At 42.2% G+C, this 24865-nt stretch overlaps 1 protein-coding gene across 9 annotated transcripts in view; it reads right to left on the bottom strand.

The window, feature by feature from the left end:
* TTLL5 (tubulin tyrosine ligase like 5) overlaps positions 1–24865 on the bottom strand; it is a 275259-nt gene that overhangs the window by 29170 nt on the left and 221224 nt on the right. For 7 of the 9 annotated variants that reach the window (XR_010405275.1, XR_010405277.1, XM_064571392.1 and 4 more), the window contains one exon: positions 16867–16949. The exons of the other annotated variants lie outside the window; for them this stretch is intronic. Coding sequence is in view for 5 of the 7 variants with exons in the window: in XM_064571392.1 (XP_064427462.1) it covers positions 16867–16949 (83 nt within the window). In the remaining 2 variants the exon portion in view is untranslated. The remainder of the gene's footprint in view (positions 1–16866; positions 16950–24865) is intronic. 9 annotated transcript variants of the gene reach the window in all.

Genomic DNA, 24865 nt, shown 5'->3' with positions numbered 1-24865 from the left:
CTTGAAGAGAACTACGGATTCCCCCATTACAGCAAAGATCAGGTCTCGAGGTTGAAGCACAACATTCACTTAACCCAATGTATATATGGCCAATGTCAGCTAGGAAGGACACCAACAATGTTTTGCAAAAGTCCTATAACCCAGGACTATTTAGAGTGGAGTCCCGGATTGGTACCAGCCTGAGAACTCTTGGTTAGTAGTCTACAATGAGATAAATTTAGAATTTGAAGGTAGGCAGTTACAGCCTGTTATTGAAAATGGCCAGCAATTTTATGCCTAGTGAATCTAATAATAATGAATTTGAGCTTGTGTGTTAGATGTATTCCCTTCTTATTTAGTTTCTTTAGTAATTTATTTTTAGTGTATTTTATAAAAGTACCAGTCCATGCAGGCCTGGAAAGGAAAATAACTAGCGCTCCAATATGGACGGTTTGAAAAGCACTACTGTAGCCACAGCTGAAAATTCCCTGATTCTTTCCTCACCGAGATGACTGACAGCATGGGAAATTTTATTCAATTCAGAGGACTGGAGATAAGTCTGAACGGACGAGGAGCCACGGAAACATGAGTTTTAGTTCTCAAGGGCACGTCCTCTTCCCAGGCAGCACGTATCTAATGATGGATCAACATAAAGTACGTACAAAAGCGGTATCCCAGCTACCTCACCACAACTCGCAGCTCCGACAGGCTGGCTTTATACTCCCTGTGGCACCAACTGACACCTTCCTTGTCGCTGTGCCACAGCCCAACTTCTCCCGTTGTCCAATCCCATTTCCTTCCATTCCCTTCCCTTCTGTAGGAATTGATCCAGGAGCACCCCTTAATAAACCTCTTGCACACTAATCTCCATCTTAGAGTTTACTTTCTAAGGGACCTAACTTTTGACATTGTTTAACAACAATATGACCTCAAAGATCATAATGGGAACTAATGATACCATGTGCTTTGAATTGTGACAAATAGTAAGAACTACCATTTACTGAGTACCTATCATGTGACAAACACTGTAGTAGGTGTATTACATACATAATCTATAGTCTTTTTTTTTTTTTTTTTTCGAATATAGTCTTTTTTAAATTGTGGTAAAATACACATAACATAAATGAGATTGAGTCAGTGATCAAAAACCTTCCAACATACAGAAGTCCAGGACCACGCAGCTTCACTGATGAAGTCCACCAAACATTTAAAGAATTAATACCAATCTCTCCCAAACTCTTCCAAAATGTAGAAGAGTTCCCTCCTCTTCTACACACTTTCAAAGTCATTTTATGAGGCCAACATTACCCTGATACCAAAACCAGACAAGGCTACCAAAAGAAAAGTTCAGGCCAATATCTCTGATGAATGTAGATGCAAAAATCCTCAACAAAATAATAGCAAACTGAATTCAGCAACACAATAAAAAGATCATATACCATGATCAGGTGGGATTTATTCCACACATGCAATAATGGAGCAACATCTGCAGATCAATGTGGCACACCGTATTAACAAAATGAAGGATAAAAATTATATGATCATCTCAATTGATGCATAGAAAGCATTTGACAAAATTCAGCATACATTTACGATAAAAACTCTCAACAAAGTGGGTAGAGAGGGAACACACCTTAACACAATAAAGGCTATATATGACAAGCCTATAGCTGACATCATACTCAATAGTAAAGAGGGGACTGCTTGTCCTCTTAAGATCAAGAACAAGACAAGGGGCGCCTGGGTGCCTCAGTTGGTTGAGCGACTGCCTTCAGCTCAGGTCATGATCCTGGAGTCCCGGGATCGAGTCCCGCATCGGGCTCCCTGCTCAGCAGGGGGTCTGCTTCTCCCTCTGACCCTCTTCCCTCTCGTGCTCTCTGTCTCTCATTCTTTCTCTCTCAAATAAATAAATAAAATCTTCAAAAAAAAAAAAACAACAAAACAAGACAAGGATGCCCACCCTCCCCACTTTTATTCAACAAGGTATTAGAAGTCCGAGAGAGACCCATACACAAGAAATAAAAGGCATCCAAATCAGAAAAGAAGTAAAACTGTCTCTATTAGTAGATGACATGATATTATATAGAGAACCTCCAGGACTCCACCAGAAAACTATTAAAACTAATAAACGAATTCAGTAAAGTTTCAGGATACAAAATCAATATCCAAAAATCTGTTGCATTTCTATACAGTAACAATAAACTATCAGAAAAAGAAATTAAGAAAATAATTGCATTTACAATTATATCAAAGAGAATAAAATATTTAGGAATAAATTTAACTGAGGAGGTGAAAGAGTTATACACTGAACACTCTAAGACATTGATGAAAAAAACTGAAGACATAAATAAATGGAAAATATTTCATGCTCACGGATCAGAAGAATTAATATTGTTAAAATGTCAATACTACACAAAGCAATCAACAGATTCAGCATAATCTGTATCAAAATTCCAATGGCATTTTTCACAGAAATAAAACAAACAATCCTAAAATTTGTATGGAACCACAAAAGACCCCAAAGAGCCAAACCTATCTTGACAAAGAAGAACAAAGAGGGAGGCATTATGCTTCCTGATTTCAAACTATATTACAAAGCTATAGTAATCAAAACAGTATGACATATGGTATTGGCATAAAAACAGACACACTGATCAACAGAACAGAAGAGAGAACTCAGAAATAAACCCATGCATATATGATCAAGTAATTTAGGACAAGGGAGCCAAGAATATACAACAGGGAAAGCACAGTCTCCAATAAATGGTGTTGGAAAAACTGGACAGCCACATATAAAAGAACGAAATTGGACCCCTACATCTCAACCAGACACAAAAATTAACTCAAAAAATGGATTAAAGACTTGAAAGTAAGACCTAAAACCAAAAAACTTCTAGAAGAAAATGTAGGTGGTAAGCTCCTTAACATGGGTCTTGGTGATGATTTTTTGGATTTGACATCAAAGGAAAGGCAACAAAAGCAAAAATAAACAAGTGGGACTACATCAAACCAAAAAGCTTCTGTACAGTAAAAGAAACAACAAAATGAAAAGGCAACCTGCCAAATGGAAGAAAATATTTGCAAATCATATATCTGATATAGGGTTAATATCCAAAATATATAAAGAACTCATATAACTCAGTAGTAAAAACAAACAACCCAATTAAAAATGGCAGAAGAGGGGCACCTGGGTGGCTCAGTCAAGCATCTGACTCTTGATCTCAGCGCAGGTCTTGATCTCAGGGTCGTGAGTTCAAGCCCCGCACTGGGCTCCATGCTGGACATGGAGCCTACTTAAAATAAAAACGGCAGAAGAACCCAATAGACATTTTTCCAAAGAAGACCTACAAATGGCCAACAGGTAGAGGTAAAGGTGCTCAACATTCCTAATGACCAGGGAAATGCAAATCAAAACCACATGGAGATATCACCTCGCACCTGTCAGAATGGCTAGTATCAAAAAGACAAGAAGTAACAAGCGTTGCACTGCTGGCAGAGACGTAAACTGGTACGGCCGCTATGTAAAACCTTACAGAGGTTCCTCAAAATATTAAAAATATAACTTTCATTTGATCCAGGAATTCCACTTCTGTGTATTTACCCAAAGAAAACAAAACCATTAATTCACTGCATGTTCACCCTCTGTTCATTGCATTATTTACAACAGCCAAAATGTATAAACAATCTAAGTGTCCGTTAATGGATGAATGAATAAAGAAAACGTGGTACATATACACAACAGAGTATTATTCAGCCATAAAAAATAATGAAATCTTGTCATTTGTCAACATGGATGGACCTTGAGGGCATTTTACTAAAGCAAAATAAGTCAGACAGAAAAAGGCATATACCTTATGATCTCACTTACATGTGAAATCTAAAAAAAACCCCTAAAACAAGCTCATAGACATAGAGAACAGGTTCAAAGTTGCCAGAGGTGGGGGACAAGGGAAAAATTACCAGCTTAACCACTTCTAAGGGGACAGTTCAGGGCATTAAGTACATTCACACTGTGCAATTATCGGCACCATCTATCTGCAGAACTTTTTTCATCTTAAAAAACTGAAACTCTGGGGGCACCTGGGTGGCTCAGTTGGTTAAGCATCTGACTCTTGATCTCAGCTCAGGTCTTGATCTCAGGGTCATGAATTCAAGCCCCACATGGAGCCTACTGAAAGACAAAATAACAAAACTGAAACTCTATACCCACTGAAAAATAATCCCCCATTCTCCCTCTGGCCAGCTCCTGGTAACAACCATTCTGCTTTGTCTCTGAATTTGACTCCTCTAACTACCTCAAATAAGTAGAATTATACACCATTTGTCTTCCTGTGATTGGCTCATTTCAGTTAGCATAAATCCTCTAGGTTCGTCCATGATGTAATGTGTGTGTCAGAATTTCCTTTCTTTTTAAAGGCTGAATACTATTCCATTGTATGTACATAGCACATCTTGTTTATCCATTTGTCCACTAATGGACACGTGGGTTGCTTCCACCTTTAGGCTACTATGAATAAAGCTGCTATGGACATGAGTGTACAAACATCTACTCAAGACCCTGCTTTCAGTTCTTTTTGGTTATACATAATTGTACGGTACTTCTATTTTTAAAGTTTTTAGAAAACGCCATACTATGGCACTGAACTTGGAGCAAGAATAAGTAGGGAAAGTAGGAGGTCAGGGTTGAGAGAACTTTTGTTTTCGAGAGCACAGTACACTATAAATGAAGTATAACATACAACTCCAGAAGCATGAGGATACATCTTACACTACACATAATACTAGGTGGATCTCTACGACTAGAGTATGGTGTCCAGTTTCAGGTAGCAGACAATTTAGGAGAAGTCTAAAAAATTCACGAAGAAATAAAAAAAGAATAAAAAAGACAATGCAAAAACAAAACCTGATCTGTGTTTTAAGGTCAAAGAGCCCCGATCAGTTGGTATAGAGGGACAAAAGCTGAAGGAGGATGTTTTTCAAATAAACTAAATCTCATTTTGACTTTGTTCCCTTAAAGTCAGATCCTTGGATGTCGTCTAAAGTAGAACATCTTTATACTGAATTCTGCTTTGTAACAAGTGAGTTTATAGTAAGGTTCTGAATGTGTATAAGAAGTTGTAATCTGAAGGATACATTTCTGTTTTCAAGGAAATAGTTTTATAATATTGATAGGCTAGAAATACTGTACTAGGTAATTTATAAGGAAGGTTATTCTGAGTTTTATGATTGTTTAATAATAAAATGCATTATTTATGAAATCTTTAAGGTTAAAGCATTTTAACTTGAGGTTAAGCAAAAGCCAGGAAGACAGGGGGAATAGATTATTTTTCAGAAAAAGTTTATGTGTTTTATGTATTATTTTCTTTAGGGCTGATATTACAAGGTAATGAAGCATTTTGGGTGTTGTTACGGATTCCCCAAACGTAATGTAATCCTGCCGTCACAGAATTTACGGTCTTATTGGAGACAATTTACCCAAGGAGTAAGTAGGATAAAAGATGACAAAAGTACAATGAGGTGCCAAACTTCGTGACATAAATTGTAAGTGCTCTAGGGATTTAAAAAATGGTAAGATAAAATCTAATTATACGAATATAGATTATTAGACAAGACAAAACCTAACTGGACCTTTAGAGGATAAGAAGGATTTGTCTATGTGGACAGGGATTCCAGGTGTTGGGAGAACTATGAAAATTCACTCATTCATCCATTCAATCAGTTTTTTAAGTCCCTACTATGGCCTGGGCACTGTGCTAGGCCCCAGGGTTTCAGAATCAAGTGAGATCTCCTCCTTGCCTTCCAGGGAATTACAACCCGGGAATGGTCAAGTAATACAGAAAGATACCAGAGTGTCGTCAATGCCAGAGCAGATAGGAGTAAACACAGTCAAAAAGCATCTAAATCATATTGGGGGTGGGAATGGGCTAGGGTTAGAAAGGAGGAAGGACAAATAGGAATTAGCCCTATTGGGGGGAAGCAGGCATGAGATGCCTAGGCAGAGGGGCCTAAACATGAATAAAGGGACAGAGAACGAGCAGCCGCATGATGGGTGAGAACAGGGCTTAGCTCTGCAGTTTTCACAAGACATTTCCTCTGCCACCTGCTTTCCAGAGCACATCCGTGCATCTTCAACGAGCCATGTAGAGGACTAGGCCTCTGCATCCTTGCCTAAGAGCACAACTAGCTCTCACCGAGCAATCACCCAAGAGAAGTTATTTGCAACATTGTCTAAGACACATGCAATCTATCCAACCTTCTACATATTCACTATCTTACCCTTGGATTATATTGGACCACAAAGGGACCTGGACTATAATGGTTTTGTCCCTCAGAAAACTGTCTTCACTGACTTGAACTGACATGTTTTGCCTTTCTGTAGCTCACACCGAGAAGTAGCCCCGTGAAACACACCGCTGTGTTGTGAGGGCACTGTTGCTTTGTTCAGTGTCCTTTCTCTAAAGCGTGTGAAATACTTCTTTTAGAATAAGAGCTAGGCAGCAATGTCCACAACAGCCAAACTATGGAAAGAGCCCAGATGTCCATCAACAAATGAATGGATAAAGAAGATGTGTGTATACACACACACACACACACAATGGAATATCATGCAGCCATCATCAAAAAATGAAATCTTGCCATTTGCAATGACGTGGATGGAACTAGAGGGTATTATGCTAAGCGAAATAAGTCAATCAGAGAAAGACAATTATCATATGATCTCATGATATGAGGAATTTGAGAAATAAGATAGAGGATCATAGGGGAAGGGAAGGAAAAATGAAACAAGACGAAACCAGAGAGGGAGACAAACCATACGAGACTCTTAATCTCAGGAAACAAACTGAGGGTTGATGGGGTGGGGGGGTGGGAGGGATGGGGGGGCTGGGTGATGGACACTGGGGATGGTATGTGCTATGGTGAGCCCTGTGAATTGTGTAAGACTGATGAATCACAGACCGGTACCCCTGAAACAAATAATACATTATATGTTAATTAAAAAAAAAAAAAGAATAAGAGCTAGGAAGGTGCGCCTGGGTGGCTCAGTCGGTTAAGCATCTGCCTTCAGCTCAGGTCATGATCTCCGGGTCCTGGGATGGAGCCCCGCATCTGGCTTCCTGCTCAGTGGGGAGTCTGTTTCTCTCTCTCTCTCTCTCTGCCCCTCCCCCTCACTTATTCTCTCTCTCTCAAATAAATAAAATCTTAAAAAAAAAAAAAAAAAAGCGGGCGCCTGGGTGGCTCAGTTGGTTGAGAGACTGCCTTCGGCTCAGGTCATGATCCTGGAGTCCCGGGATGGAGTCCCATATCGGGCTCCCTGCTCGGCGGGGAGTCTGCTTCTCCCTCTGACCCTACCCCCTCTTGCACTCTCTCTCTCACTCTTTCTCTCTCAACTAAATAAATAAAATCTTAAAAAAAAAAAAAAAAAGCTAGGAAAAAGCTTAATTTTCCTCTGGAGTATGGCCTCCTTTCTGAAAATGAGAACTATATACCCTGATGTATCATGTTTCCCTTTTTGTCTTGACTTAGAGAAGACTCATAACCAAATCTAACCTTGATTATCATCATTTTATTTGGTCTTATATTTGAAAAATGTGAAACATCTTGACTTTTGGCCTTGATTTTCCCTTTATATTTTGTTATTTTACTGTATGTGGTTTTATAAGACTCTATGCTAGTGATGGAAAGTATGTTGTCCCTGCTGCCTGAAGCAAACTGCCGGAAACGCCTAAGCTGGCAGCTTGTGTCCCATCATCACGCTGTCCTGGTGGCAGGCTGGGACGGGTTTGCAGGTAGCACATGCCGCCTTTAGGTCTCTACACCAGCGGCACTTTGTTGGATGAATGAATGCCAAGGATTCGAATTCTGTCCTTTGAAAGCTGCAAACGGAGAGAGAAACGACCCCACCGAGAGAGGTGGGGTCCTGAGGAAGGCGGACTTGCTACCCGGGAGAGTGGTGGGAGCCAGCCGCTGACCTGGGCACAGGGATGGACTAACAGATGCGCTGCTGAGCCACCGATTAGCCACTGCTAATTGTCCCAAATAAGGTTGTAGGTTTTTATGAGGTCTGGCCCCCCGAGACCGTTCGCTCTGCCTGTGTACACTAACTGTCCTTAACAGAGGTGAACTGAGGCTGTCTCTCTTCTATTAATCAACAGGCTATTGAGACAACTCGACTTCTCTGCGTAAAAGAGGAGGGTAAGAACATGTACGTACACACAATGGCAATTTATCTTGGAGAATAGCAGCAAGGATGGCTAAAGACAGAAGGCCAGCGAGGGGTCATATTTCTAAAAAAGAGCTGCGGTTTTCAAGATGCCATGTTCCGATACCCGACTAACTACAAGCAATTCATTACCTAATACATTTTGAGCTCAGCCATAAGAAATTAAAAAACAAAAAACAAAAAACAAAACGCTTGTCAAATTCTAAAACATCTTCATTTGGGTTTGTCCCATGAAAAATGTGTCTTAATTTCCCTGGGAAGCAGATGAGAAGTGAATGAAAAGGGGGAAAAACACCTCAAAGTCACTTTTTAGTCCAATTGAATGTAAAAAGGAGTGATTTTTTTTTAACCTGATAACCATAAACAAATAAATAACACTAAAATAGCAACTTCTAACCAGCTGACCTTTCAATTCACCTCATCATCTCACAATCAGGTTGGTTTTCCAAGTTAGGTCCTCCTTTTGTCCTGGGGATACATGCTATGTTTTACCCATATAGCTAAGGGGACATGCCGCACATTCAAGCTGTTCCTCTCTGGAAGCAGACAACTACTTAACTTGGCTCTAGGTTTCAAGAGAAGAGAGCTCCTGATACCTACGGGAGTTCCGAATGGAAACGCCAGCATGTTCGAAAGAGGAGTACACAAAGAAGGTATAAGAGACTATTGTTTTACGTTTACTGGCGGTGCTCTTCATTCAGAGGACAAGAGAAGCAGAGTCTTTTCCTTTATAATTATAATTTGAAAGACTAAATGTCAATGCCTGTCATGCCAACGGAGCAATACACTTCAAGCCACCGTTCTCCACGCCCTACAGTTACCCACCCACACACTTTGGGGCCCAGTAAATTCTACAGATCGGGCAAGCAGAGTTGTAAATATTTCCATGTACAAAGCTTGCTTTTTCCAAAGACAGGCATGGCTTAGCATGCCATTTTCTTTCTTTAGAACTTTTAGGAGCAATTATGACCTGAGGATATAAGGATGGTAAAGCAAAGGTATGTGCCTATAACAAGCATTTCTTTGAAACCAGAAGCAAGATGTGTGGGTTCCACACATCCACAGAGTATAGACTGATAACTTGTAGTGATAAGTATAAAAACTCACAAAGTAAGGCAATGTTATGCTGGTTACCTGCCCAGTTCAGGAATACAAGAATAAACAGGATCCTTTTCCACCCAAAGTGAATGGATATTACACAGGACAATACGAATCTGCTACAAGCTGGGGTGGTAGGCACAAGTCTAACCACCCAGGGTGCCAAGCATTTTTTCCAGTGGGTGTGTGTGTGCTTCTGTAACATAAATGTAATTTGAGAAAGGGGCCACTGCACTTTCCACTGCTCTTCATAACAAAGTAGTAATTGTTAACAATTGAAGAATCATCACTCCTCTCTTGGGAGTTTGCCAGCTCAGCAAGAGACGATATCAATTTTCTGATGTTATCTCTCTCAGTGGTCCACTTCTTAATCTATTTCAGAAATAGAGTTCCCTGGTTTTCTTTAAGGCAAACGATCCCCCTTTGGGTGGGATCTTAGAAGTATCCCCCTACTTCCTCCAAACTGAAAGCCAGGTTGTTTCCTCCCCCACTTCTAACCAGGTTGTTCTGCTATGCTTGAGTTTTGTTTCTGAACGTAGAAAGTTACTAACTGAAAAGAAAGAGGCCTCAGGACAGGAAAGCATGAAATTTCAATGGCTGACAGCCAGGCGATCTGGCCATGTAGAGGGATCCACATCCTTCTTGTGTGGCTGCAGCCAGACTGAGACTAGCATCCCATATACTGTTAAAACATCACTTGTAGAATACAGCCTATCATGAAGTGAGTGCTGTGACCGGTCGCTTAGAACTTGGTGATATAAACCTAATTGATTCAGATTTTTTCCTGGTTCCTTGCAAGGCACATTAAAGATACTCTCTCTATTGCCGTGTGTTCTAAGAATGTACGAGTTGGGTATGGTATGGTCAAGTCAGTGTGGCTATGGAGGAGATGAGAACGAGGCTTGGCAGAAAGAAGCTGATGATACTCAGGGTCCCAGAGAGAGGGTCACTACAGGCCTCACAGGGCAAAACACCAGTGTGGTCAGGAGACGGAAGACAGGAGCGAGGAGAAAGTCTAGGCCAGAGCCTTATTTGGGATTTCCCTGGAAAAGGCAAGGCAGGGCAGAGTAAACAGCTTAAGACTGGCTAGTGTTAATAATTCTGGTGGGCTCTGGGCTACAGTCTCTCCCTGGCTCTGTAAGGCCCCAAATGGGAAAGCATCAAGAATACAGGAAACATAGTTAACTGGCTCTGTGATGAAGAGATGCCAAAGAGACACTACAGAATCTAAGAAGACACAAAATCGTGCATATATTTAAATACGACCCTTGCGTGGGGCAGCAGAGTGGGGATCTTTGAGAGTCTTAGTCCCCAGTATCCTCCGGTGTGGCTCCCTCATTCTTTGATAAAGACAACTGATGCTTTCTCAGTCTTAGATAACATGCTATGCAAACACACTTCAATCTTTTCATCTCCTGTCTGCCTCCCTAAACCCACATATGAAGGGGTTCTAGGACTGTTACAGCTGGTAATAACATTCATTTTTGACTGCGGCTGAAGAGACCTCTGCCCAAGCTGTGATTCTGCCTACACCCCATTCACAAGGAGAAAGCAAGCATCCAGGTGATGGGCTATGGACTCTAGGGTTCTCTCCCTTCACTTCGTACACTACCTATTTCTCCTATTCAGCCTGGCAGGTGGCAGGTGGCAGGTGGCAGATGGCCATGGGCTGCCTCTGGAGCCTTCCAGCAGTTATGCTGTACCATGGGAGGCTGATCCTTCAGAGGCCCTCTGACCCACTCTGTTTTCTGAGTCCATACACACTTGGCATGAGGTCTCACCACCTCAGCTAATTACAAAGTACAGCATCACCTATCCCTAGCTTATGTGCAGCTCAGGCTCCGCAGGGCTGTGTTTGCAACAGATTTAAGTGTTGAGAGATGGGCTCTTTCCCAAGGCTTCTTTGCTGATGATCCTATTTTGCCATGTAATGTTCTGGGTGGATTGTAAGGGATATTAGTGAAATAGGTTCAAGGAAAGTGATATTACAACTGTGGCAGGTCCAAGTCTCACAGTCCTGGAAACTGATGGATATTAGTACTTCTTGGCAGGTCATTGGTTTAGTTTGGAGCTTGGTGTCACATTCATTCTTCTGGCTGCCAGTCTCCTCAAGGAAATATGGACCTTCTCACTTTAGTTTTCTATATTCTATTAGTTGTTCATCACTGGATAGGCTGCTTCGTATCAGAATAAAGGACCATTGGTGAAGTATTACCAATAGAACTCTGGTTGTTTTCAGTTTCTCTGGTACATTTTGGTAGATGACCAAGCCATGGATTTGGTGTTCCTTTCTCTCTTCTCATTCCTTTTTGGAAAGAGTTCAGATGGGCTGGGGAAAGATATTTGAAGCTTTCTGATCCAATGTAAATGAATCCTGTGGTGGGTAAATAATTTTCCTCCCTCCTTTGCTCTCCTGGGGTATTTTGATGAATAATGCTTCTCAAGTAAGTTTGTAAGTATTCCCCTAGAGGTAAGAAGGGTATTAAGCTCATAGCAGGTGTGCCTTTAATGCTTTAGTGTGTACGGTAGAGCAAAGAGGAAAGGAATCATCAAAACCTTGTGGTTTCATAGAATTTTCTGGAAAGTTCTGAAGGCCATGGCTGGGAACAAAACACTGTGGGGCAGCGCTGGTGGTGTGGGTACAGCCTCACAAGATCAAGTCAGGCCAACCCTTCAGTGTTGGAGATTTTTACGGGTGGGTGGTAGACTGGGGTTTACAGTTTGTTTGGCTGCCAATTACAGCATATGCTTATCTTAACTCAGAAGAAAGCATAATTAATTAATCGACTTCACCAAAAAAACCTTTTTAAAAAAATTTTGTTCCTTCCTGCCTCCCATTATTTGGAAGTCCAGTTCACAAACTACACAACTCTAATCTAAAAGCCTTCTTTAATAAAAAGTATCTTTAACAATATTCATTCTCTTTAGAGGCTATTGCAATTTGACCTTCAAATATCATGTTTTCCAATGTATTCTGTTACTCTTTACCTGTGATAACTCAATCATGGTTTTAGTTTCTTTCTTTGATTGGCTTCAATGTCCCCATATTTTTAAACAAAAGCCTCCATAATAGTAAGGAAATTTCTTACTGCCACAGCGCCACCTACTGGTAGGCCAGTACAGAAGCAAGCTAACGGTAGCTTAACTTTGACCCACACTTTGGAGTCCTTCTGAGCTCTGGTTTTATAAAATGCCAATTTCTTTGTCATTCTGAGAAACTATCACTTCTCTTGATAGCTATTAAGCCTCTTGCTGTGATATAAAGTCAGCAAGTTATCCTTAAAAAATATGCTCTTATTCTTACTGTTACCTTAAATTGGCCCTGACTTCACCGACTTTGATTTTCTCTGTCCTATAACTGTAGCAAGGGCTCCAGATTGTGTGGGCAAGGGTTTGGATCTGGCGAAAATAACTTGGGGAGCTTCCAAAGATCCTGAAAAATGTAAAAAAAATCCCCACTTAACACTTTATTTGATCTTGGTGAAAGGACAAGAGGTCAAATCTAAAACTAGGTCTTAGGATAGGACAACAACGAGAGAGAAGAATAGCAAGGGACACTAGGCCTGGAAAACTGCCCAGAATATAGCATTAGGTGGCGGGTGACAGAAGGACCAAAGAAGGAAAGAGAAGATTGAGAAATACATAGAACATAAAGAAAGGAGAAAATAAACAGCTATGTGTATTTCAAGAAAATAAAACCAAAACCAAAAAAAAAAACCACAAAAAAACAAACCTAGGTTTTAGGGGATCATCGTTTGCCCAGGTGCTGACACCAAGTTTCCTGCCAAACACCAAATCTGTGCCCTTTGCTTTCTAACATTGTAAGAGTGGGTAATCAACCCAAATTCTTACCCCTCTGGCTCCGGGGAGAGAAGAACACTTTGGGAGCAATAAAGGATATAAGTCACTAGGGCAAGCATCTCAAGAGCTTTATTTATTTTCATTATTAATCTATTATACTCCAGATCCATCCAGGATCCATGACAACTATATAACGCTTGGTGAAAGGAATAAGAATCTAATAATAAAAATAGGTCATTCTGCTGAGAACTGCCAGGCAAATAATTTCGCTTGAAAATTAAAGTGATTTCTAGATCCTCAGAGTTTACGCTCCACTAGGTTTACTCTGTACTAAAACAAGTTCCCTTCTCTCGTCACATGGAGAGACAGTGAAGTGGGCAGTCAGAGTCACACTGATGTGCTGTTGCCCTGGCCCCATGCAAAGAAAGAGGATAAAGCTAAAGTGCATTTTACCAAGGCCCAAAATAACCGATACTTAACAAGGACATTGTTTCTCACTTCTTGTAAATGAAATCCAGCACTGGTGTTCAAAAGGCAGTAAGAATCCTTCCACCAACTACAGACCCGTAAGAGCTTTAAACAACAACAACAACAACAACAACAACATCAACAAACGGGGGTGGGGGGCAGGCAAAGGTTGGGCTCCAGGACAGAAAAGGCGTAGGCAGAAGCTAAGGCCAGGGATGAAGGCAGCTGGTATGGCCTCAGAGCCTATAAGAATGGTGGTTTACACTATCAAGTCAGCATGAGAGAAATGCCAGTTATCTAATCTGTGGCTCTCTGCTATTTTAGTTCACTATCGCCACTTCAGAACTCAAGAACGTCATGGTTATAAAGAACGGAGGCCAATGGCTTTGGCTTTGAGCCAAAGGCCCTCACTCTAGCGTCCTTCTCAAGTTTCCCAATTTGCTGACTCTACACCTTCCCTTCCATAGCAAAGTCAGAATGTTTAGCTTGAAGTAGAGAAGTCAAGGAAAAAGTAACATTCGTGGAGCATTCCAGGCCTTCTGCTAGCAGCTTTCACATTCACTACCTCATTTAATGTTCATAATTAGAAGAACAATGTCGCTAGGTCACCATCAGTGGGAAAGGATTCGGAGTTGTTTTTCAACAGTGTGCTGGGATGAACGAGTATCTCATTCAGGCGCCCGACGAACAAAGTGACACAGCTTTAAGGCCTGGTTGGCTAGACTTGTAGAGGGTCAAGGGGCCAGGAAACAGACTTTTGCTATATTCATGCACTCAATAATACCATGTTTAACCAACTGAGTTAACTGGACCAGACAGGGGCTAAATACCTTTCAAAGTCAGTGTAGCGATTCCTGTTGAGGTACAAACGTCCCATCTCTGAGAGACATGTAAACTTTGACTTATTATGGGGGTTGTTCTCCCTTCTTGTGGGTTTAAAGAAAAATGTTTCTAATAGCAACCTACCCTCCTTTTTGTAGGACACCCTTCTGAACCCCTAGAATAACACCTTTAAATCTGCGTGTCATATAGAAAAGCACATGCTTTGTAGTTGAAACACTGGAGTGCCAGGTAGCTACTTACTAGCTGTATAAATAACTCTAATGGGGTTAGTTAGCAATGTACCGCTAAGGCAAAATGTTTATTAGGAAGTATGGAAAATGCCTGAGACTCACTATACCATGTTCATCAGTGTTTCTTTAACTGAGCATCAGGAACACCAGGAAAGACACAGAATAGAAACAAATTCAAGGCATGTTAGAGGCCCAGAGTCATTGGAGACAAAAGCAGTAAGCAGCAGGCAGCCTAAATAAGGCGAGAAGAACACACTTGTCTTAAGGCAGAAGCAGGGAAAAGGTAGATATTAGAATCCAGGGAGATACACAACTTCTCTTTGCTCTGCGACTTTGTGCTGCTACTGAATGCATTACAACTGTTAGAAAATCTCTTAACAGATAACTCCAGTCAATAAATATTAATTCATGATCGAGATGCTGAGAGTATGAGCCACCTGGCTCCTCAAATTTCCAACTTCCCCAGCCAGAGCGCATGCAGAGAGTTCAATTCTGTACTTAACACATCAGTTAGACATGCAAATGCAGTAGGCAGGTTTCCTGCATCTCCTTTGCTTTGCAACCCTCTCTGGCTGCAGCAATTTGCTGGATAGAGATACTCAGCTGTCTATAGTGCAAAATTCTCCCAGCCACCCATTTCCCAGGCCATAACAGTTCCAGTGGGAAGTTTTACTTCCTTAAAAATAACGACCATATTCTAGTAATTCTTTTTGGGGGGAGGGGAGGGGCAAGTAGACACCCATCAAATATTTCTTGAATTCAGGCTCTAAGATCTTAAGTGGAGAGCAAAATCTTTATACTCTTGTATCATTACCTGCCCTGGGTGTCGTTATAAAGCCTTTCTCTGTATATTGTGTCCTTTAGTTCCACAGTAAGCCTATGCGGTATATGTAATAATCCCCATGATACAGTCTAACCAGGCTTCGCAGTGGTCTTATAATCATTTGAAGGTCTATTATGTCACACACACACACACACACACACACACCCTCCACACCCTGGCCCTAGACTCCTCGATGGATGCTTCTTACACTCAGAACTACGTTCCCTACATGGCTCACAAACCGGCCCTGTTACCTCTTACGACCTCTTCTCCTGCTGCTCCCTGCCCATGCTCTAGTCCCCAGCCATGGTGACACAGGAGGGCTCGCAGACAGCGCATTTGCACCCCGCTACCCCCCGCCCCCGTTTGTGCAGGCCTTGTTCCCTCTTCCCGAAACTCCTTCGGCTCCATGCCTCCCCTCTCCTGGGGGACCTGTCAACGTGCAACCCTTCGCTTAGATGTTTCTTCCCCTAGAAAGCCCAGGCCAAGTCGCTGGGGTTCCAATACGGCCCCGCCATTTACTAGCTATGAGATTTTGGATATGTTTCATAATCTATGCCTTTATTTCTTCAGCTGTGAAATCGGGAACACAGTTCCTGTTCTATGCCTGTTTCATGAACAAATGAGTTATCACATGTAAAGCATTCAAAACTGTCCCGGACACACCAGATGTTCAGCCAGTGCTGTCTACAGTTATTCTATGCATCCCCAGTACCTGAGATTTACCCAGCCTGGAGCCACTCCCTGCTGACTCTCTTCTCTTCCTGAGTCTGTAAGGTCCCTGACCACAGGGTCTGCCTGGTGCACCCTTGATGTCCCTCGGTGCCCACCATCTCACTTTCTCCATGGGAGGTGCTCAGTAAGAAATATTTGTTGAATGGAATCCACGTGATTTTAATTTTCTGATTACTTATTAGTATGCTTTTACGAATTGGTCCTCGCAGAAAACTCCCCCTGGACCAATGCTGTCTGACTTATACGTGGGTACCTACACTAAGAGGCTTTAAGACCTCAGTAAGCACCTGGCAATAGACCAACAGGCCATTACATTAGCACGATAGGACCCCGATCAAAGACCACAGCTCCATCGTGCTGAGGAGTTAGTGGGAGATACTGCATGTGGGGATCCTGTATCAACAGTGGAACACCAGTCAGTTACGGACCTTTTTACTAAATGCTGCAAATCTGATTACACTCTCCCAGACCGAGAAATGTCATCTACCTCAAACTAGTTCTGGAAAACCATTCCATCCTCAAGTGCCCATCTGCCAATGCTTCAAAGGCCCGGATGCTTCTTCGTTCTTTGAACTGCATGTTTCTCCAGAGGCAGAAGTGAGAATATGCCCAGCGCGGCACCCCGCCCTGTCACCCCGGCCGCGGAAGGAGCCGGTGTGCCCACTAACCTGCGGAGCTGGTGATGGGCGCAAAGGCCGCAGCGTTAAAGCTGCTCTGGAGTCCGTTCAGCTGCCCTTCTGTGGAGGAGCCTCTGAAACACAAGCAGCTTGGTTAGATCAGCAGACGGAAGGCTGAGATCAAACACACGCTCTCCAACGGCTCTGCCTCTTGCTCTTGGTGCGCTCTCATGTGGCTCGTTCCCTTGCTTCCTTCAAGACTTTGGGCAAATGTCATCTTATCAGAAAGGACTGCTATGACCAACCTATCCCTTCTTCTGAAATATGAAAATGTCTTGCCTATCTCTCTCCACTGGAATGTAGTTTCAAGAAAGCACACGCTGTGAATGGGGCGCCTGGGTGGCCCAGTTGGTTAAGCGACTGCCTTCGGCTCAGGTCATGATCCTGGAGTCCCAGGATCGAGTCCCGCATCGGGCCCCCTGCTCGGCAGGGAGTCTGCTTCTCCCTCTGACCCTCCCCCCTCTCATGCTCTCTGTCTCTCATTCTCTCTGTCTCAAATAAATAAATAAAATCTTTAAAAAAAATAAAAAATAAAAATAAATAAAAACAGCAGCAGTGACAATAAATGGGGGATAACCGGGAGTAGTAGAAACTGTTAATTTGGAGTAGCCAGTACTAATCTCTTGATGTAGACCTTGTCGCCACATTTAATTTTTCATATGAAGTCAGAAATCCAGATTTTGATGTGAAAGCTCCTGATTTTTAAATATTACTAATTCAGGGCGCCTGGGTGGCTCAGTCGTTAAGCGTCTGCCTTCGGCTCAGGTCATGATCCTGGAGTCCCGGGATCGAGTCCCGCCATCGGGCTCCCTGCTCGGCGGGGAGTCTGCTTCTCCCTCTGACCCTCTTCCCTCTCATGCTCTCTGTCTCTCATTCTCTCTCTCTCAAATAAATAAAATCTTAAAAAAAAAGAAAGCGAGCACAGGCTGTGACCACTGCTGTGTCTCCAGTGCCTACAACAGTGCCTGGCACCTCATAAGCACTCAACAAACATTTGTTTATCAAATGAATAAATGATGTTCCCAGTATTGACTTGAATAAATCAGGAGTAAAGGCATTTTTAAAAAACCAAGTTTCATGTGGACTGGTGATTCTCAACTGAGGTACAAAGGAGGGACAGATTTTGCCCCCACCCTTCCACAAGGGACATTTGGCAACGTTGACACATCTGTGGTAGTCACAACTATGGGGCCTACTGGCATCTGGTGGTATGAGCCAGGAATGGTGCTAAATATCTCCTACGGTACCCTGGAAGGTGCCCCCAAGCAATTTTCTAGCCCAAGACATCAACAGTGCTGAGGTTGAGAAACCATTATAGAGAGGCACCTCCCCTTATGTCAACTCGGACAAGAGACAGGACAAAGTATACTGGATGCTTTGGGCCCAGATTCCCCAGCCACATGTCTTAGAAATTCTATGATTGGGCGCCTGGGTGGCTCAGTTGGTTAAGCGACTGCCTTCGGCTCAGGTCATGATCCTGGAGTCCCGGGATCGAGTCCCGCATCGGGCTCCCTGCTCGGCAGGGAGTCTGCTTCTCCCTCTGACCCTCCCCCCTCTCATGCTCTCTGTATCTCATTCTCTCTCTCTCAAATAAATAAATAAATAAAAAATCTTAAAAAAAAAAGACATTCTATGATTAGCTTACAGACCATACCGGGTCTCCCTATGACAGGCTCTTACAGATTTGTAATTCTTTCATTGCATTTACCAAAATTATGGGACTGTGCAACTGGTTGCTTAATATGTTATCCTTGCTAAAAAGCTCCATAAAGACGGAGACTGTATCAGCCTTATTCACTGTTGTATCCATAGCTCCTAATATCACATTTTACGCACATTAGGCATTTATTATTTTAAAAATAATCTCGGGGCGCCTGGGTGGCTCAGTCATTAAGTGTCTGCCTTCAGCTCAGGTCATGATCCCAGGGTCCTGGGATCGAGCCCCGCATCGGGCTCTCTGCTCCGCGGGAAGCCTGCTTCTCCCTCTCCCACTCCCCCTGCTTGTGTTCCTGCTCTCGCTCTCTCTCTCTGTCAAATAATAAATAAAATCTTTTTTTTAAAAAAAAAATCTGATCCATTGTCCCATAAATACAAATTACTTGTTGGACCCATATCTACCTTGACTTTAGTTGATGTGTGAAAATTTTACCTTGGAAGATTAAAATTTTCATATGCTCAATTCTTTATTTGTCGAGCAGCATCCAATCCGACCTGTGAAACCCTTCTCCTAGCATTGTTTTTCCATTTATTCATCCACACAAAAAATACTTCTTAAGTACTACCTCTGCTTGGTGCTAGTGAGGAGGTAGAGATTAGGCAAGTACATGAGGTACAAACTATGTGATGAGTGCTCAGGAGAAAAAGCACAAGGTGAAACAAGGGAACCTGAGATGGCGATGAGAGTGGTCAAGGATGGTCTTTCCAAAAAAATTGTATTTCAGCCGAGTCATGAAGTTATGAGAAGCAGGGATTGGCCAAGAGTAGGGAACAGGTAAGAGCTTTCCATGGAGAAGAAACAGCATATACATATAATGAATCTGACACAGAAAGGGGTTTAGAATGTCCTAGGAGCCTTTAAAGACCAGCCAGGTAGAGGGGTAGGCAAGCAGTGTCTGCCAAACATCCTTGACAGGAACCACCTGGGATCACTTATTAATCATACAGCTTTCCAGGCCCTTCCCTTGGAGATTCTGACTAAGTGGGTCTGGGATAAAGCCTGAGAACTGAGGCTTTTTATAGCTCCCCGGGTGTCTAAGTGATCTCTATCACCAGAGAAATGAGGAAAACGTGACTCGTGGGTAAGGGGAAGGTGGTACGAAGAGCACTTAGACACCCTGGCAGATGCTTAGGTACTCAGGTGGTCCTTACACCCCCAACAGAGACATGCCCCTTGAGAACACACCCCAGCAGTGATGCGAGGATCACACACTGTCTTGTACCCTTCCCCTCCAGCAAGCTGCGGTCTGGGCCCTACCCACTCCTTTCCACTCTCATTTGGAGGACAAAGGAACCGGAGACAAAAAGGAGAAAGGAACAGAGGGCTTCTCCCTTTTCCCATAAGCCTCAGCCTCAGAGAGCTACATCTGAATGCTTATGCATTTTATTTCAGCCCTTTATGGACCCAAAGACCTATCCAAAGCATCTGTAGCTAATATTGGCTCTTCCAGGTCCAAGTGAAAAAGGAAATGTTCTGGAGCCTGGGATGGGCTCTTTCCTCTATAGAAGTTAAAAACCACTCAAAATAACAAACAAAAACAAAAACCTTAGGGCCACTTGCCCGCATTAGGGGCAGTGGAGTCTAGAAAAGCCATGGGGCTGGTCTCAGGATCACAGAGGAAGCTCTGCGTGTTAAACAGTAAAAGGGAAGCAGGCAGGCAAAACACTGGAGTCTGTAGAAGAAACAAAAGCACTGAACAGGGAGCTACCTGAGGGATGAGCAGTCCCTAGGTGTTTACAACTAGTGAGTTCAGGATCCTCAAACTCTTTCTCCTCTCCTCTCTGGAATTCTTATCCCACCCTTCACCCTCATGGGCTTCCTTCTGTTCCTCTCCCAACATCACCTGCCCCTCTACGTCCGTCCCCTTTGTCCCCAGCGCCAGTCACTCTTCCATCCTCCTCTCTCCATCCATTCCTATCACAGGCCTTGGGACCCACCTCTGATTCTGACTGAACATTTCTAATGATTCTGTTTCTAGCATAGGCTCCCCATTTCCCCAGTGGTGGAGAAATGTGTCCAGCAGCCGTTCAGGAGGAAATTCAGAGTGAATTTTTCCATGAAAACACTGGTACACAAAATGGTTTGGGTCTGTGTTTTTACTACTTCAGGCACACCAGGGGTAAATATGCTTGTGTTACGATAACATCATTTCCCTGGGAAAATACATTCCAGTTTCTGGACAACCCACTCCTAAATGAGAACTTTTGAACCACAGCTTGTTTAGGGCCTGTATGTTAATTTGCTCTTGCTGGTCTGCTTCTGCAATCATTCTTTGCTGGTTTCCTGGGAGCACCTGTGTTTTAGGAAATAGTTACACAGGAAGGTACGTATGTGTTCCCTTGCTTGTCTAAGTCAGTCACTGTGCTTTAATGTCAAGATACCTCATAGGGTTGTTGAGGATTAAATAAGATGGTGAATCTTAGTGCAGTGTCTGGGATTATATTAATGGCTAAATAAACATTAACTTTTATTAGTATTTGGTATTTTTACTTGGAAATACTAACCATCTTTGCATTTGCTATAAGCCTATGAAGTCAGGTGACTCGGTGACTCTGATTCAATGTGGAATATGAGTGCTAAGCTGTAGAAGAAGGACCACGACATATTCAGAACGTAGAAGTTAACAGCAATTTGCTATCAAAATCAAAAGGTAGTTAAGTGGCAATCTACCAGGCAGCAATCTCATGGTCAAAATTACTCTTCAACTCCCTGAAGAAGAGAGGTCTCATTTGAGATTGACAAACTGCCTCTCAATAAATCCAATATACACTTTTCAGCATCAGAACAAACCACCATTTCTTCAGCTGTGCACCAAATACAGTAGCTGGCCTGTCATCTAACGTGGCTCTCTGTATGAGAAGAACACACAGCCCAGGGGGAGGCTTGTGGGAAAGGAGACAGATGGGAGGAACGATGCACCTCCCACCCCATCCCATCCCAACAGGAACGTCGAATGGAGTCTGGTGCTACTGACATTGCACATTCCCTGTCTCTCTGGAGAGCTGAATGTGCAAAGCTACACGTTCTGTCTGGTGCAGTCCCGTTACCTGGTGCTTGCTGACCATAGTACATAAGGAATACGAAGAGGCGGCTCTAAGATGAGCTCAGAAAAGTGACTTCTAAAAGTATCAAGAGTTTTGCAGAGAGGAATACTGAAAAGATGGGACAAGAAAAGTGCCAGTAATTTTATACTATACAGAAGTTAGAGTTTAAACCAAGAAGAGTGCTAGATGTGACTACGTAGTCCCATGGTGTTAATTGCTCTTCTTGGAAGTGGTGTGGGTTCCGGGAGATGCAGGAGCCTGAGATATAGCCCAAGGTCGAGAGTTTGAGGCTTCCTACAGTCTCAGCTGTGGTGCTCGGCTTAGTTCAGACCTGTCTCCACAGAACGAACTGTGTAATTATCAAAAGCCGCCAAAGGGCAGGCTTCCCGGTGAACTGAGCTACTTCAGCGCTGACATCAGACACATGGCCTTAGTAGCAGGTATTGCAGCAATGAAGACGTCTAATTAGAAGAATTCCACTAATAATGACATGCTCTTTTCAACTAAGGCAGGATCTTTCCTTTGGACAGATTCATGGCTAGCACCTGAAAAGTTAAATATTAAGTGTTTACTTTCTAACCCAGAATTCAATTTACTTCCTTCACTCTGCCTACTCCTTCCATCTCTTGCATTTTCCTGAAGTCCAAGAAAAGGCCCGACTTTGAGTAAGGGAGAACAGCCTCTCTGGGCCTTTCAAAGAAACTGTTCAGCAATGCATTACAAATAAATAATATCTCTATAAGCAGAAGTATTGTCTACGTCTATTATTGAACGATTTCTTCTAGTGCTAGTCTCTACTTTGAGAATATATGCTGATCAGACAGCTGGCTAGGAATTCCACTGGCATCGGGAGCCCATGATACAGCCGGCCTATGTGACATATCATCACCCGTCAGGGAGGGTTCTACTAAGCACAATCCCTACTGTCCATTTTGCTGGTAAGGCTTCTGACATGCTTTTTTGTGGATCTTTATTTCTTTTATTTGTGGTTTCCTCTGGTTTGTTTTTTTTTTTTGCCCATTATTTTGATCAGTGGAAACTTTTCTGAAAGTGATATCCTTTCTTTAAGATCTGTTTTGTTCATTACTTCACAAGACTGACTGTGGTTTGGTGCTCTATTGTTTCTCTTCGAGTTCTTTTCAAGGCTTTCCACATCTCTAACACAGAGGTACTCGTTTTCTGTTCCAGTGGTTTCGTAAAAGTTTACGCTGGATCCGTGCCACCACATCAGGGATGACCTTTCTATAGAAGGAAGGACCCATGCAAGAAAAATGCTCAAGATTCCGCAGGCAGAGGAGAGCTAGAAATGCTGACCTTGCTGCAGGGCTGTGGCACAGAGGCGTAGGGGCGTTTGTGAAGGTCCTGAAAAGAAACCCCAAACTTGACCATTTTTATAAAATACTGGTGCCAACCAACCTCGTCCAATTCCCAAAGGAGAGGAGAAATCTCAAGGTGAAAGTTAGGTTAAAGAACTAATTCCAAAAGGAACATGTACCCTGACTTTTCATAGCAAACATTTGCTCACAGATGAATCATCTTAGGTTTCTCACAACCTACATGCACACAGGTGTATATGTGCTTCTTCCTTTTATCCGTCAGGCCAAACAGAAGCTAATATGCTAATCCCTAGCAAGTAACAAGTAGAACATTATTAATCTGGATCTGGTTCCAGAACCAATTCAAGATACATTTCGTGAGGTCCACTTCTGTGCAGTAGTGGTGCACAAGACTCCATTTTATAAATATACTACACGTTATCTAAGCCATAATCCATTATATTTGCTGCTATATTCCTTTTTATTCCTAATACTATCTCTGTGGGTCTTTTCTTTTTTTTTAATTTACGGTATTAGTCTCTCCAGAGGTGATCCCCTCTGTGGTTTATTGTCAGTTTCACTCGTTCCTTCACCAAGTGCTGAATGAGCATCTACCATGTACCAGACACTGCTGGAGGCACTGTTCTCTCCTGTTCTCCCACATGTTGGCTGTTCTAGGTGATCTTAATTTTGATCTTAATTTACTCTGTTGTTCCTTTTACGGTTTTTCAAGTTAAATGATTATCTCACTTATTTTCAATCCTTCTTGTCTTTTTTTTTTTTTTTTAGAGATTTTATTCATTTGAGAGAGAGAAGGAGAGAGAAAGAGAGAGAGACAGAGAGGGCACGAGTGGGGGGGAAGGGGTAAAAGGAGACGGAGAAGCAGACTCCCCGCTGAGCGGGGAGCCCGATGTGGGGCTCGATCCCAGAACCCTGGGATCATGACCTGAGCTGAAGGCAGAGGCTTAACCGACTGAGCCACCCAGGCGCCCTGTCCTTCTTGTCTTTTTAATAAAGTTACAGCACTTTCCATAGGCATCCAGTTCTAAGTGTTTTATGATTTTTATTATGATTACCTTTCTAACACATGGGTATTATGTACTGCATTTTTAAAAATTTTCAAACACATGAGCGTTTTTTTAAAAATTACCTTTTGATTTTCCCTAATTAAAGAGTATTTATGGTTAAAAAGTGTGAACAGTTTGATATGGGCTTTTTTGAAATGTATGGAGCCTTCATTTGTGATAGTATGTGTTGAATTTTTGTGAACACATACTTGAAGAGAAGATATATTCTCCCTTTTGGATGCAGGAGTCTATGCATAGCTATTGTTTTTCAGATTATGAGTTGTGACTCATAAGGGGGTTGTAAAATCAATTTAGGGGACCCCATCAGCATTTTTAAAAGAATAGGAAATAGTATTTTGTGAAACTTCTGTTTCACATACATAATATAGATATTTTTACTATGTTGCATATAAAATTTATTTTTTTATTATAAGTGGTGGTCAGAAAAAGACGAAAAGCCACTTACCAGACTGTTACTCCGCATTTCAAATATTACAAATCCTCAGAAATTTGTTTGAGGGACCTATCAGTTACTGATAGAAGATTTAAATAAATCACCCACTACAATTGATAATTTTTCAATTTTTCCTTATACTGTTGCCAGCATTTGATTTATATATTTTAAATTTATGATGTTAATTGCATACCAGTGCTTTTCTTTATTCCTATAATGCTTTTTGCTTAATTCTATTTTATCTATTGCTATACTCATGTGCCTTTTAATTAGTATTATATGGTTTACCTTCTTCTCATCCTTTGAACTGTGAGATTTTACTTTAGGTATCTCTCTTTGAAGCAGGCTATAACTGAACATGTTTAAAAATGCAATTTCATAATCTACCTTTC

Source organism: Mirounga angustirostris, unplaced genomic scaffold (assembly GCF_029215605.1).
Source record: "Mirounga angustirostris isolate CCGP_5_RB_7025 unplaced genomic scaffold, mMirAng1.0.hap1 SCAF_9, whole genome shotgun sequence".
Taxonomy (NCBI): domain Eukaryota; kingdom Metazoa; phylum Chordata; class Mammalia; order Carnivora; family Phocidae; genus Mirounga; species Mirounga angustirostris.
This window is presented reverse-complemented; position numbering and strand designations above follow the sequence as displayed.